At 31.7% G+C, this 15,183-nt stretch overlaps 1 protein-coding gene across 1 annotated transcript in view; it reads right to left on the reverse strand.

The window, feature by feature from the left end:
• DENND4C (DENN domain containing 4C) overlaps positions 1-15,183 on the reverse strand; it is a 139,093-nt gene that overhangs the window by 63,326 nt on the left and 60,584 nt on the right. The window contains exons 7-9 of the mRNA XM_051997438.1: positions 13,129-13,195; positions 5,428-5,486; positions 4,148-4,292 (exon numbers count right to left, since the gene is read on the reverse strand). Of these exons, the coding sequence (XP_051853398.1) occupies positions 4,148-4,292; positions 5,428-5,486; positions 13,129-13,195 (271 nt within the window). The remainder of the gene's footprint in view (positions 1-4,147; positions 4,293-5,427; positions 5,487-13,128; positions 13,196-15,183) is intronic.

Here is a 15,183-nt window from a genome sequence, read left to right on the forward strand (position 1 = left end):
TTGTTCAGCCATTCCCAACTAATGAGCATACCCTCAACTTCCAATTCTTTGCTGCCACAAAAAGTTGCTAAACTTTTGTACATGTAGGTCTTTTTTGCTTTTTTATGATACCTCTTTGAGATACAGACCTAGTGAATTAATTTTTAAAAAATCAAATGAAGGTGGCCTAGCTGTACCAGATCTAAAATTATATTATAAAGCAGCAGGATTAGAAATAGACTAGTTGATCAATGGAATGGGTTAGGTTCAAAGGACAAAACAGCCAATAACTTTAATAATCTAGTGTTTGACAAACCCAAAGACCCTAGTTTTGGGGATAAGAACGCATTATTTGACAAAATTGCTGGGAAAATTGGAAATTAGTATGGCAGAAACTAGGCATTGACCCACACTTAACACCATACACCAAGATAAGGTCAAAATGGGTTCATAACCTAGGCATAAAGAATGAGATTATAAATAAATTGGAAGAGGATAGGATAGTTTACCTCTCAGACCAAAGAAGAACTAGAGATCACTATTGACCACAAAATAGAAAATTTTGATTATATCAAATTGAAAAGTTTTTGTACAAACAAATGCAGACAATATTAGAAGGGAAACAACAAACTGGGAAAACATTTTTACAATCAAAGGTTCTGATAAAGGCCTCATTTCCAAAATATATAGAGAACTGACTCTAATTTATAAGAAATCAAGCCATGCTTCATTTGGTCAAATGACTCCAACGAAGAAATTAAAACTATTTATAGCTATATGAAAATATGCTCCAAATCATTATTAATCAGAGAAATGCAAATTAAGACAACTCTGAGATACCACTACACACCTGTCAGATTGGCTAGAATGACAGGGAAAGATAATGTGGAATGTTGGAGGGGATGTGGGAAAACAGGGACACTGATACATTGTTGGTGGAATTGTGAATACATCCAGCCATTCTGGAGAGCAATTTGGAACTATGCTCAAAAAGTTATCAAACTGTGCATACCCTTTGATCCAGCAGTGTTTCTACTGGCTTATACCCCAAAGAGACACTAAAGAAGGGAAAGGGACCTGCATGTGCCAAAATGTTTGTGGCAGCCATGTTTGTAATGGCTAGAAGCTGGAAAATGAATGGATGCCCATCAATTGGAGAATGGTTGAGTAAATTGTGGTATATGAACATTATGGAATATTATTGTTCTGTAAGAAATGACCAGCAGGATGAATACAGAGAGGACTGGCGAGACTTACACAAACTGATGTTAAGTGAAATGAGCAGAACCAGGAGATCATTATATACCTCAACAATGATATTGTATGAGGATGTATTCCTTTTTTTTTTTTTAATATTTTATTTTATTTTATTTTATAATAACTTTATATTGACAGAATCCATGCCAGGGTGATTTTTTTTTTTTTTTACAGCATTATCCCTTGCACTCGCTTCTGTTCCGATTTTTCCCCTCCCTCCCTCCACCCCCTCCCCTAGATGGCAAGCAGTCCTATATATGTTAGATATGTTGCCGTATATCCTAGATACAATATATGTTTGCACAACCGAGCAGTTCTCTTGTTGCACAGGGAGAATTGGATTCAGAAGGTATAAATAACCCGGGAAGAAAAACAAAAATGCAAGCAGTTTATATTCGTTTCCCAGTGTTCTTTCTTTGGATGTAGCTGCTTCTGTCCATCCTTGATCAATTGAAACTGAATTAGCTCTCTTTATCGAAGAGATCCACTTCTATCAGAATACATCCTCATAGGATGAGTCATAGGACTCAGTTTCAATTGATAAAGGATGGAAAAAAGCAGCTACACCCAAAGAAAGAACACTGGGAAACGAATATAAACTGCTTGCATTTTTGTTTTTCTTCCCGGGTTATTTATACCTTCTGAATCCAATTCTCTCTGTGCAACAAGAAAACTGTTCGGTTCTGCACACATATATTATATTTAGGATATACTGTAACCTATTTAACATGTAAAGGACTGCTTGCCATCTGGGGGAAGGGGTGGAAGGAGGGAGGGGAAAAATTGGAACAGAAGTGAATGCAAGGGATAATGTTGTAAAAAATTACCCTGGCATGGGTTCTGTCAATAAAAAGTTATTTAAAAAACAAAAAAGAAAAGAAAAAAAAAAGATACAGACCTACTATCAGTATTGCTGAATCAAAAGATATGCACAAAATGAGCTTATAATTTTGAGAAAGATGGTGATTGGGAGGCAGAGTTGTTAATGATGGATGAGGCAAAGAGACCTAAAGAAAGGACCAAAGAAAGTGCAAGCATATATTCCAAAGAACCATTGACAAAATAACAGCAGCACAGCATATGCAGCAAAATATTTATAGCAGCACAGACTGTGTTAGCATCCAAAATGAAATAGCTAAAAAAAGGTTCATAAACGTAATGGATGTAATAGTTTGTGATGTGAGAAAAAAATAGAAAATATTCAAATAAGCATAAAAAGACATATAAGCTGATAGAAATAGGAAAGCCTTAAGAATATAAGCAATGACAAATATGTAAAGAATCACAAAATAACAAAGAATTTGTCACCAAAGAAAAATATGAGAAAACAATCCCTCTAGAGGTGTGAAATACTGCATAAAATGTCAGGTTTTTAAAAATATGTTTTTGCTGATTTTTTTCTTCCTCTTTTTTTGAGTAAGAGGGTACTTTTTTTTTGGGGGGGGGAGCTTTCAAGGGACACCTTCTTAAGGAGAAAAGGATCTTTAAAAACAAAAGGTATCAGTAAAAATATATGATTTTTAAAAAAATTGCTTTGAAAAAAATCCACGGGCAGAGGATCACTTTATGACTTGGAAAAGGAGAAAGGAAGACCAAAGAGTAAGAGTGACATTTAATCTAGGGCTGGAAGAAAAAACGAAAAGAAAACAGGAACTCAAAAAATGTGGAAGGATCTAGGAATACACTAATCCTAGTAACAGATGTCAAAGGCTAAAGAAATTTCTTTAATGGATCAGTAAGTATAACTTTTTTTTTAATGACCAATACAAATTGCTCCTCTCTATTTATCTGAATTCTACTTTTCCTTTACTATTTAGTTCAAGTTCTATTTCTTTCCAGAAACCTTTTCCAATTACTCAAACATTTATTTTATCTTCCATTAAATTCTATATTCCTAAGAGTCACTTATCACATACTGTCTTGACATTTTATACATATGTATACAAATATAAACATACACACACACACACACACACACACACACACACACACACACACACACACACCTTTTATCTCCCTGTTCAAATTGTAAATTCTTAAAAGGCAGAATTCTTGCCTTATTCTTCACAGTTCACCACAGATTTTGATTAAATGGGATCTTAACATCTAAATTTAAGTTAAAAAAAAAAAAAAAAAGTAAAATTACTTACTGAAGACCACAATGTTAATAAGACAGCTAAAACATTTACTAAGTATTTACTATGGAGTCTGTGCTAATATACAAATGGCAAAAATAGGACTAGAAATTAGTCTAGTTTCTGGTTTCTACCAGGATGTCTCCCTAACTCCAATATAAAAGTTTCTCAGTAATTATTTACTGTTATTATTTATGCTAAATATCAATGAAATTCTGCAGAACTACTAACTGTAGCTAATTTCCAATTAGAAGAAGTAAGTATATAGTTAGCTGATTTGGTTAAATGAGTCTTTTTTTTTTTTTTTTTTTGGCTGAGACAGCTGCAGTTAAGTGACTTGCCCAGGGTCACACAGCTAGGCCATATTAAGTGTCTGAAGCCAGATTTGAACTCAGGTCCTCCTGACTTCAGGGGTGGTGCTCTATCCACTTCACCACCTAGTTGCACATTAAATGAGTCTTTAAATGGCCATTGTTAAGTAAGAATATGGACTTGTTGCTCTCTAAATATCTCAATAAGAAAAGTAACACTGAAAAATTGACTTTTCTTTTCTATCTCTATCCCCTTCCTGAAACATAACAAACTGGAAATCTCCTTGTTTGCTTGGTTTCCTTATTTGTGCCAGGTCCAGCTCTTATATAATATATTATTGTTTCATTGGAATGAAAGTTTTTAAACCTAAAAAGATGCTGGCCTTTGGATGTTACTAAAATATCCATTTATGACAATTGTGATGCTACAAATTCTTGGAAGGGAGAATAAAATCCAACACTTACAGCAACAACAGCTTCTGCCACACCTGTCAACACAGCTGGTCTAAGAGAATGAAGCAGGATCTTACTTTCAAGCAAAACAAAAAGAAGCAATGTTGCACAATTTTCAGGACCCAAATTCATCAACAATGTGCTGAAGTCGGCTCCACTGAAAAAAATTAAAAATAAAAAATATCGATAATAATTAAATAAAACTTTTAAAGACATATTTTAATACAAAAACAAAACAAAACAAAAAATATGACATTTTGATTTCTTTTAGAACCCTGAAGTACAGCACTAATCTCCTGGAAATAAACAATTTAATACAGTAGGATCTAGCTTGATGCCAACATATGACACAGAATATAAATATAAAGACAAGAGTTAAATATTTAAGCAACTTTTACTCTTAATGATCACTAATTAAAATTGTCTGTATGACAGGCTGAATCAGGTATTTCTAAAGTTTGTATCCATTATTACCATAGTAAAAAGTGACTCAATTTATAATTCTTACTTCCTTCTGATAATGCTATTGGTAATGAAAAAAAATTTGCTTGTGGCAATGAGTGCAAATGACAAAATTAAAAACAAGGCTTAAATTTTAACTTTTTACCCTCTGAAATGAGAGTTGGGGGAAGGAAAGGAATCAAACAGACTGTTATAATCGGTAAGGTTTTAGGAATTTATTTTGCAAAAATTATTATCCTTTTCACCTTACTGTTATATGCTGAAAACTGGCATAAAAATACAAATATATTAAAAGCTAAGCTGCAAATCCCTAATCTTGAGTGAATAAGAATTTATGTCCCATTATGAGTCACTAATCATATGATTTTTCTTGTGTATATTTATTTCTAAATAAAGATAATATTGTTCATCAGAAATTATTCTGAGACAGGAGTCAGTGTGGGAAGGGGAAGATTTTAGGAGTGGCTCATAATTCATACATGGTTTCATATAACATATATTCTTACTAACGCAATGAGGCAGATATCTGTAAGCCACATTAAAAATCAAACATATTACTTGTCATAACATATGCATGAACAAATTTCATGTTAAGAATCAGGTTTGTCAGAACAGTCAATGGGAAAAAATCATTAACTTTTGTTATGTCCACAATTCAAATCAGATGACAATCACATGTCATAAATTGAAATGCCGTCCTAGAAAAATACATAATTTAATTCTTTTCGATGGTTTTACAAAGAAGTATTTAACTTACTTAACCTACTCCTTAAAACATTAAGATTTTGCCTTCTGATTAGTGATACATAATTTTAAATATCATTAATTACCTTAGTGGTAAAGGTGTAAAAACCGGCTGGGACAATATTAATGCATCATGGACTGATAGCTGTGAAAAAGCAAGACAATAACTGAATTGGCAAAGCCAACCTTATAAACTAAATATTTACAAATAAGTTAAACAGTTTGCCAATATAACAGGCAGGAAAGGGGAGTCGAAGTGAACCATCAATCATAGGAAGAATAGTAAGCATAATTATTCAGATTAATAAAATGACCGATCAATTTATTGAAGATTCAAATGAAAAATAAGGTTGGTCTCTCCTAGAGGAAGAATAGAAGAAGATGAAGTGGCAAAACAAGAAAAAAGAATTTAGATGAAAGGGTTCTAATATAGTGAGATGGTGCTAACTAGGGAAGAAGAGTTTCTAAAGTGAAGTGATAAACTATTAGCAACCAAGACAGAAAGGACTGAAAATTTTGTACCTAAAAGATATACAAAAAAGGATATGTCACATGCTGTGACATGTTAGCAAAGACATTTTTCTTTGAATAATAGCTAGGAATTATTGTCTCTGTTCAAAATTTAAGCTCCATGTAGAAGAAAAGGGAAAGGGTGCTCAAAGAACATTTTTCCACTTTCCAGATTATTAAGGAGAATGAAGCATTTCTTCAAACAAAATGAAAAACATTTCAATAATTAAAACAAGTAAAGAAAACTGACAAATCAGCAAAATCTGACATAAGTGAGGATGTTAAGAGGTTTGGGGGAGGGGAGTAAAAAAAAAAAAAGTGCCACTCCCACCCTTTGCTTTCTTTCAGTAAACATTATTTATCTGCTTATATATGTTTGTTCACTTATTATCCCCCCTTATTCCCTTAGAATGTTTCTCTTTGAAGGCAAATAGTATCTGTCATATCTATCTCCAAGTATCAGCAATGTCAGATACGTAGTAAGCACTTCAAAACAACAAAAAGTTGCCAAAGCAAAAGGACAGCAACAAAGAAAAGAGGAAAACCCATTAACGAAACTGAAAGATCTAAAGACACAAGCTCAATGTAAGAGTGTAAGTATGTAAGTATGTAATAAAGTCCAATGTAAGAAAGTAAGTATGTAAGAATACTGAGGGGAAAAACTGAGTAACCCTTTCTAAAACAAAAAAGAACTGCAACAATAACTATGCTTGAAGAAGAGAAAAATGGAAATACTTGGAAGAAATTCCAGAGTGTTTCAGGATCACAATAACAAAATGTAGGATTATCTGCAAAAAGGAAAATAAGGTAGCTGAAGGGGGGAAAAAATTCAATGCAATGATTATAAGAATCAAGCAGGAATAGGAAAAGTGTTGCAAATCTCAACAGAGCTGTCATTTCTGTGAGAAACAGAGGTAATCAAGGAGATAGTTAAAGACAAAGTTTTAAAAAACAAAGTAAGATTCAACTGAACAACAAATATTTATTAATAAGCATTTATGGCAAAAGCATAGCATACCATGCTGAGGATACAAAGATAAAAAAGCAAAGTTCCAACCCTTAAGAATTATTAGAACATGTATTCAAATACAGTAAAAAGGAAAACTAAAAGATCAAAGCTAAAAAACGAACTAAGTCTAGTTATCAAGAATTTTCCATTGTCCTGATGAATACACCACTAATTACATAGCTAATATTATAATATATAATACAGATCATGGATGTGTATATGCAGCATAAAAACAAGGAAAAATAATAAAGTAGTTCAGGAGGCAGGGTATGAGCAACTAGAGATTCAGTAAAGGCTTTGTATAGAAGGTAGCGAACAAAACAGTTTCCAAAAAATGCCAAGATATCTATAAACAAAAACAAGAGAACTAGCCCAACAACCCAACAAGACAAGTTGAAAATTATTGGTCTCCCAAAAAAATATGAAGGGGAAAATAAGTTTAAACATTACCAAAAATCTTATAAGAGAAAAAAAAATGGGAATAGTAATAGTAATCTGCAAATTAACTGAATCCATGAAATGTCAATAGGGAGTACTCAAATTAAACTGAGTTGAGTTTTGGTCACAGTTACTAGTTGTAAAGGATAAAATTTTGTAAGCAGTCAGCAAGAAGCAATTTTCAAATAAATAAGGGCAAACTTAAATAATACAAGAATACTTTACCAAGATAAAAAATTAAACAGGCTATAATACAATACACCAAAAAGTAAAAAAAACAAAAACAAAAACAAAAACAAAAAAAAAAAACTCAAGATTATCAATGATCCTGCCTCCTCAAGCTGCAATCCTGAATTACTTACATCATGAAGACCAACACTGATAACCATGACAGCAGACAAAGTGGCTAAGGATTTTCTCCTTCCCCAAACCCACCACAGTCCAGTTTCTACTAGTTATTATATAACTAACTGACCCCTCCACTCCCACAATCACATGACTAAGAAAGGTGGAGCCCTGTTCCACTCTTGACCTTTGGGATATCTACTCCTTTAACAACAGTCACTAGGCTATCCTTTCTATCTCCAGGTGTTAGCAATGTCAGATACATAGTAAGCACTTCAAAACAAAAAAGTTAAAAGGACAGCAACAAAGAAAAGAGGAAAACCCACTAAAGAAACAAAGAGCTAAAGGCACACAAGCCCAATGTAAGAATACTGAAGGGATACCATCTGTCCTGCCAATGCTTTCTAGGAAAAGAAACAAATAGAATTTAACAAGCAGTTACTATGTGTTAGGTACTGTGTTGTCGTGGCTATTTGCACTGATGACTTGCCTGCCACATCCTTGATAACTGGTCTTTACATTTGCCAAGAAGTTCAACCCTACTTTCTGTGTTTCCCTCTAAAAGCAGGCACTGATTCTCTTTTTTATTATTATACCAAGGTTTAGGACACAGTAAGCACTTTTTAATTATATTCCATTCCATGTGTTTCTGAGAGTTAGAGTAAATCATACAACTATGTTACCTAAATTTGTATACAAATGTATGTAAAAATGTATATTATCTAATCTCAAATTGGCAGCAAGGCAATTCTGCTTCTTTATTAATTCTATTTCAATCTCCACAAACACTTTTCTAAGGTTTCTCTTCTCTTCTATCTTTAAAATATGCCATAAAATTTCCAATCTCTTAGCATCTGATGATTTTGCCTTAATCACTCGCAAAAAAGATTTTGATCACTTTCTCTCTTCAACTCACATCCCTGACACGATCCCAAACTATTTCCTCCTTTGCTTTAGTCTTCCATGAAGAAGTAGACCTCATTCAATGCCAAAATACACATCCTCTACAGTTGCATGTAGATCCCACATGCTTTCCATCTTCTCAACCACTCTCCTTGCCCCTAATCATCTTGAAATTTGCTCTACAATTTACTTCTCTGCTGCCGTGTCCTGATTCTTACAAAACCCTCATGAAATTGCTATCAGAACATACCTTTCCTTCCTTTCTAAGCTAGCTTATGTGACAAAGTCATCTACAATTAGTACCTTGATTTCCTAATCTATAAATTCTCTAAACTAATGAAATCACAGGTAAAATCTCCTAGTCCACAAGATTCATATAAATGAAGAATTAAGGACTGGAATTAAAACTATTTAGATTTCATATGACTCCTGAAAAGCCCAAATCCAAATTATGACTTCATAATGGCAAACTGATAACACTAGGAAAGACAAGGAAATTGCCCATAATTAAAGATAACTAACCTAAATAAAAAATTTCAATAGTAAATACAGATGCAATGACCAGTACTTAAATTGTTAAAGACTGAAAGAAAAAAGACCTAAATAATAAGATGCTACTTAAAGCTGACCCTAACACAGAGCCTGACAAAACCAATAAAGATAAACAAGATAGAAATTACAGACTTTAAGTGACTAGATACAAAGCATCTTCAGAATGGAAATCAGAAGAATATTCATGTGCAAAGGTCTATGAAATTCATACAAAAATAGATTGCATATTAAGGAACAAAAGATTCAAAAACATAAAATAAGGTAGAAATCATTAAATACTGATCTTGCCAATTACAATTAAAAACAACAAAAGAAATTTGATCTAAAAAGACATTAAAACAGCTGTCCTGAGTAAGTGAAGGTAAAAGAACAAATGATAGTAACAAACAAGTATAGTGAAGAGAATTATAATATAAAACAATATACCAGATTGTGAACGTAGCCAGGAGTTTTTAGGTGGTAAAAGTGTATGTACCTGAAGGCTTATTCATAAAACAGAAAAAAAAAAAAAAAAACTTGACAAAAACATGCAATTAAAAAAAAAAAAGGAAAATCTCTTTTTCATTATATTCCTATAGTGTAATTATACCCCCAAAAAAATTTTAATCAAAGAATGGCTTCAGAGAAACCCAGAAAGACTCATATCAACTTCATAATTTAGAAAGAAGAAGAAAGAATCTTTTACATTTACATAGTAACAACTATTTCATAAGGACAAACAACCTTGAAAGACAAATTTAGAAAAGCACAAAGACCAAACACAATCTACTGGTGAAGAATATTACCACCAATTTCCAGACCAAAAAATGATGGAGATGTAGAATAAGATATACATTTTGGGAATATGGAAATTTCTTTTGTATGACTAGGCTTATTTGATACAAAGTTTTTCTTTTTTTTGTTATTTTGTAACTTTGAGGAGAAATAAAAGTAAAAGGGAGAGAAAATATATGCTTGTCAATTTTTTAAATTAAAATTTAAAAACAGAAAATCAATGAAAATGCTAGAACAAGCACAAAGGAGAGTATAGAAATTCAAGAAAACATAGGAAATGAAACGGGAAGTTATTAATAAAATGAACTTTTTAAAATTAAAGATAAAAAAATGAAAAAAATTAGGAAAATTGATTTTTAAAAACAGAAAAATATCTTGTACAGCATGATAAATATGTATTAAAAAAATGCACATGTTTAGCATACACTGGATTACTTGTTGTCTAGGGGAGGGAGTAGGGGGAAGAAAGGGAGAAAAATTTGGAACACGAGGTTTTTGCAAGGGTGAATGTTGAAAAGTATCTTTGCATATATTTTGAAAATAAAAGGTTATTGTTTTAAAAAATAGAAAAATATGTTAACATCTAAACGAAAAGAAATTCACAACATATAAAGAACAAAATAATACAAAAATTCAGTACTGAAGAGTCTGCAGATAAATAAGCATTCCAATTCAGCTCTGGTAAAGCTATAACCATTTAGAACTACAAGTACAATATGGCTGTAAAGGGACATATTTTATTTAAATGAAGAAAATTTTAAAGGAGAGGTTGGAGAAAATAGAATGTCATTATCCAAAGAAGATATACTCAAAGATGACAAAACATGGAAACAGTCAGTACTGGAGGAATTGTGGAAGGGTAAGTACATACTAACATATTGTTATAGGTGGAGCTATGAAGTAGTACAAGCATTTTATAAAGCAATTTGAAATTATGCTAATAGTATAGCTAAAATATCCATTACATTTGAACTGGAAATGACATAACTGGACATATATCCCTAAAGAAAGTCATTTTCCAATGACTTAATATACAATAATATTTATAGCAGCACTTTTTGTGGTAGCAAGAAATGGAAACAAAGTAAGTAGATACCCATCAATTGGGGAACAGCTAAACAAACTGGTACATTAATGTAATAGCATTCTTTAAGGGAAAAAATGAGAAATGTGTTAAATGCAGAAAGATTTGCAAAGACCTATATGGACAGATGAAGAGTAAAGAGAACCAAGAAGACAATATACACAATTAACTAAAGCAATGTCAATGAAAAGAATCACACAAGAAAAAAAAATCAAAAAATGAATGGAACAAAATTATAAAGATCAAGCAGTCCTCAATAAAGACATATAAGAGGATACTCCTAACCCAATAGTTTGTGGAAGTAGGATGTCCACAGATGCTATACTTTTAGTGTTATCAGTTATGTTGATGTTTTTTGTCCTCTTTAAAAACACACTATTTGATATGAAGGGAAAGGATGTATTTGGAATAACTGTGATGATATAAGAAAAAGAAGACAGCAATAAAAATTAATTTTTAAAAAGTGATACTTATATGGTGAAATCCAAGAACCTAAAAAAGGAAGCATGGTAGAAAGTATAAAAAATCAATGGAGACTCAAAAATAAAAGATATTTTCCATTATAACATAAAAAAAGACCACATGGCAAGAAAGAGCAAGCAGTTGGGGAAAAAAAATGACAGAGGAACAGTAGAAAATGAGAGATTTCAAGTATTTGGACATCTGTTGGAGTTCTTTCACTAAAGCACAGTAGCCACTAATTTCTTTACTGGCTTTAATGATTTCAAACCATGGAGAAATCTGTCTGTTCTAAACCTGAGTTGGCACTATTTTATCAGAAAATTTATGAAACAGGAAATTTTTGTTTTTGTTTTATATGTCACCATTAAATCTTATGTTGTAACAAAGAAAAACTGAAATTTTTAAAAGACATGGGGGCAATTAGGTAGAGTAGTAGATAAGAGCACGGGCCCTAGAATCAGTTCAAATCTACCATCAAGAACTTACTAGATGATCCTGGGCAAGTCATTTAATCCTTGATTGCCCTCCCTTCACCAGTGTTTGGGATGCTAAAGGCCAGAATGAGAAAACTGATAGTGAAATGAATGTTATACACCTCCTAAGAGAGGTGACTAAATAAACATAGTGAGATAGTGTTGGACTTAGACAACTTGTTTTTTGCCATATCTGACTGCACACATTTGCTACAAAGGTTTTATTTTATCCCTCTTCCCCATATTCTCCACAAACAAAACCACCCAGTAAAAGAAAGAAAAATACTTTCTAATAGAAAAAACAAATTCTAATTAGATCTAGCCAAAAGGGGAATAGAATTCCTCCAAAATGGTTTACTCACTGGAGAACTTCAAGTAAAGACTAAACAACCAATTTTAGGTCACCTTGTAGAAGGCATTCTTGTTTAGATACCATTTGGATGAAACTTCCTCAGATATCCCTTCCAACCGAGATTCTGTGACAGTATAATTCTATTTTATGGAAGTAATTTTGACATCAAGTATACATAGTCTTGTAGCATCTCAGATTTAATTAATATAACTGAATACAAAAATATATATTCAAGAAATCCTTGAAGAAGCATAGGTTTACTGACAGACCATGCAAGATGTTTTTATAAGACAGAGAGAAAGAGAGAGAGAGAGACAGACGGACAGAGACAGACTAGGAGATGTGAGGGGAGGGGAGGGCAGAGAGAGGCAGAAAGACAAAGAGAAATACTAGCTTTGTTTCATAAATCTTAAAGGGATTTATTTTTAAAATACAGTCTATCTATTCCAAATGTAATATTCCTTAGAGGCCCTAATATTAAAGGATTTAAATATCTAAAATAACATAATAATGATACTTATCACAAGAAATACAAAATCTTTCTGTTTAGCTTCATTTAAATCAGAACATAAGTGAAATGGGATCTTGTATATATGTGCCCATGCGTGCACCCATACACACCTACACACATCTACACATACACCCACACAGACAAAATAGCCAAAACGAAAAACTAAATTTAAATTTGTGTTTTTTAAAGATTTATCTAGTTATCTAGTTCTAATTTATAATTACAAAGCATGGAAAATATAAAAGAAAAACAAAGAAATAATGCAAAACATTCTGATGCTTTACATATAATAAATAAGGAAAAAGAAAATTAACAACAGAGATATATTTCACACCAACATTCCCCACCCCTGCAATACACCCTTTTTCTATTACCTGAACAAGAATTCTTGGTCTTTGTGGTGATGGGAAGGGGATATTTTGCATGAAATGTGAGATGTGCCTGAAAAAAATAAAATAAAAAAATTAAGATTTCTCCCTCATATTTAGTTTAATTAATTCCATTTAAACACAATCAATATTAACCTTCACTTGTATTAAGTTTCACAGCTTTAGATGAAAACAAAAGTAATATTTATTTCTTTTACCAATTTATTGTGAATAATTATGTAGTAAGATATACTTAAGGATAATTACACGAAAATTGAAGATTCTGTTATAGAAAGGTTGCTTATTGTCCCACTCAGTAGCCTACTTCCTTAAAATTTCAAAGGGTTTTTAATATAAATAAATCAATTTCTGATGAAACTTAGAAAAAGGACTCTTGCTAAATGAAGATTTTGTAAAGGTCCATGAAAAATTATGGCACCAAAGAACTGGAATACATTTTGGAACGTTTTACATAATTTATTTATAAAATAATTTATTTTAAGCTTTTATTCTAACAACCTATTTAACCTCTCCAAAAAAAGGAAGGATGGCATGAATGCAATACTTTAAAGAATTAGATTCCTGGGTATTATCACAGGGAGTGACCTAACGTACCTAAAATTCAGTGTGATTTAGTGAATTCCTCTAGGCAGAAGTCCTAGATTCTACTGTACTACTACAAGCTGGCACTAGCCACTGAACTTCTATCTCCATTTCTCAACTTATAAAAAGAGAATACTAAATTTTTAATAAAACATATTTCTCACAACACTATGAATTTGTTATAGGAAAAAAGAAACTATAAAAATCCAATTCAAGGTTATTATTAGTATCACTACTGGCAAGCAATTTTCATTCTATGTAGTGATTTTATTACTACAAATACAAATTCATAATTTTTAAGAATCATGAGTTAATTATTTACTTGGGAATTCCCTGAATGATAATTACCAAGTTTTATTCCAAAGATATTATTATCGCCATAGCACTTTTTTTCCATTTGAACATTAATTATCAGGAGACTAAGTTTATAATTTTTTTTTCTTCAAAATAGAATATAAAGACTATGTTGGTTCCATAAAACACACACCAAAATTCTTGGAATAGATTAAAATAATTCTGACAAGCAACCCAGACATATACAAAAATTTACATCCTAATTATCAGGACAATTTTCTAGCAAAGGACACAGTACAGTGTGCTTATTAAACAAATTAAATTTAATAAGAAATGAGGAGATATATTTCCAAGTACTGTTGTTAACATTATCTAAAAAAGGAATAACCTTTTAAATACTGATTTATTGTAAATTAAGAAATAATGACACTGGACTGTGTAAGAGTAGTACTGAAACTCAGACCACACACCTATTTCTTTTTTGGGGTAGCAAAGCTGACACTAGAGCATAAATGGAAGTGCTACTTTACTCATTAAACTACTACATTTTTTATCTGATCTTGGAAGAGAAAGTAAGATTCAAAGACTAAAGAATACAAATATAAAATGATTTTTATGACATTAACAGCTGTAATAAATCCAAAGATACTTCTAAGCGTTTATGATGACACCTAAATTACATTTAGTGCAAAACAAGATACAAAGTGCTAAGATTAAGAAATGGGATTTAAAAAAAAATATATTATATATCTTTATATGTATTGTGAGTAAAAAGTTCTAAATTAAGGGAGCTTTGACTATCAATCATAGGTGAAATTTACAGATTAGCCAATACTATAAATTTAACCAAATTTGATCAAATTTTAACTTGTTTTCTCTATCTCCCCTAATATTAGTACTCTCTATAACATCTCAGGATAAGAATTTTGTGTATTTTTCTGTAGTGTAAATTCTGTTGATATTCTAAATTCTCTTTTGGATAAAATTTTCCCACTTATTAACCACCTCTTTAAATATCTGAAAATAACCCAGTGGAAAATATACATTACAGGAGATACATTCTGAAGTACAGGTAGATACATATATAAAATGGTATGGGTCTTATTTTATAGATCTCTTCTGCTTAAGCTTCACTACTTCTTTTCGTGCTTTTTTTTTTTAAAT

Source organism: Antechinus flavipes, chromosome 1 (assembly GCF_016432865.1).
Source record: "Antechinus flavipes isolate AdamAnt ecotype Samford, QLD, Australia chromosome 1, AdamAnt_v2, whole genome shotgun sequence".
In the NCBI taxonomy this organism is placed as follows: Eukaryota; Metazoa; Chordata; class Mammalia; order Dasyuromorphia; family Dasyuridae; genus Antechinus; species Antechinus flavipes.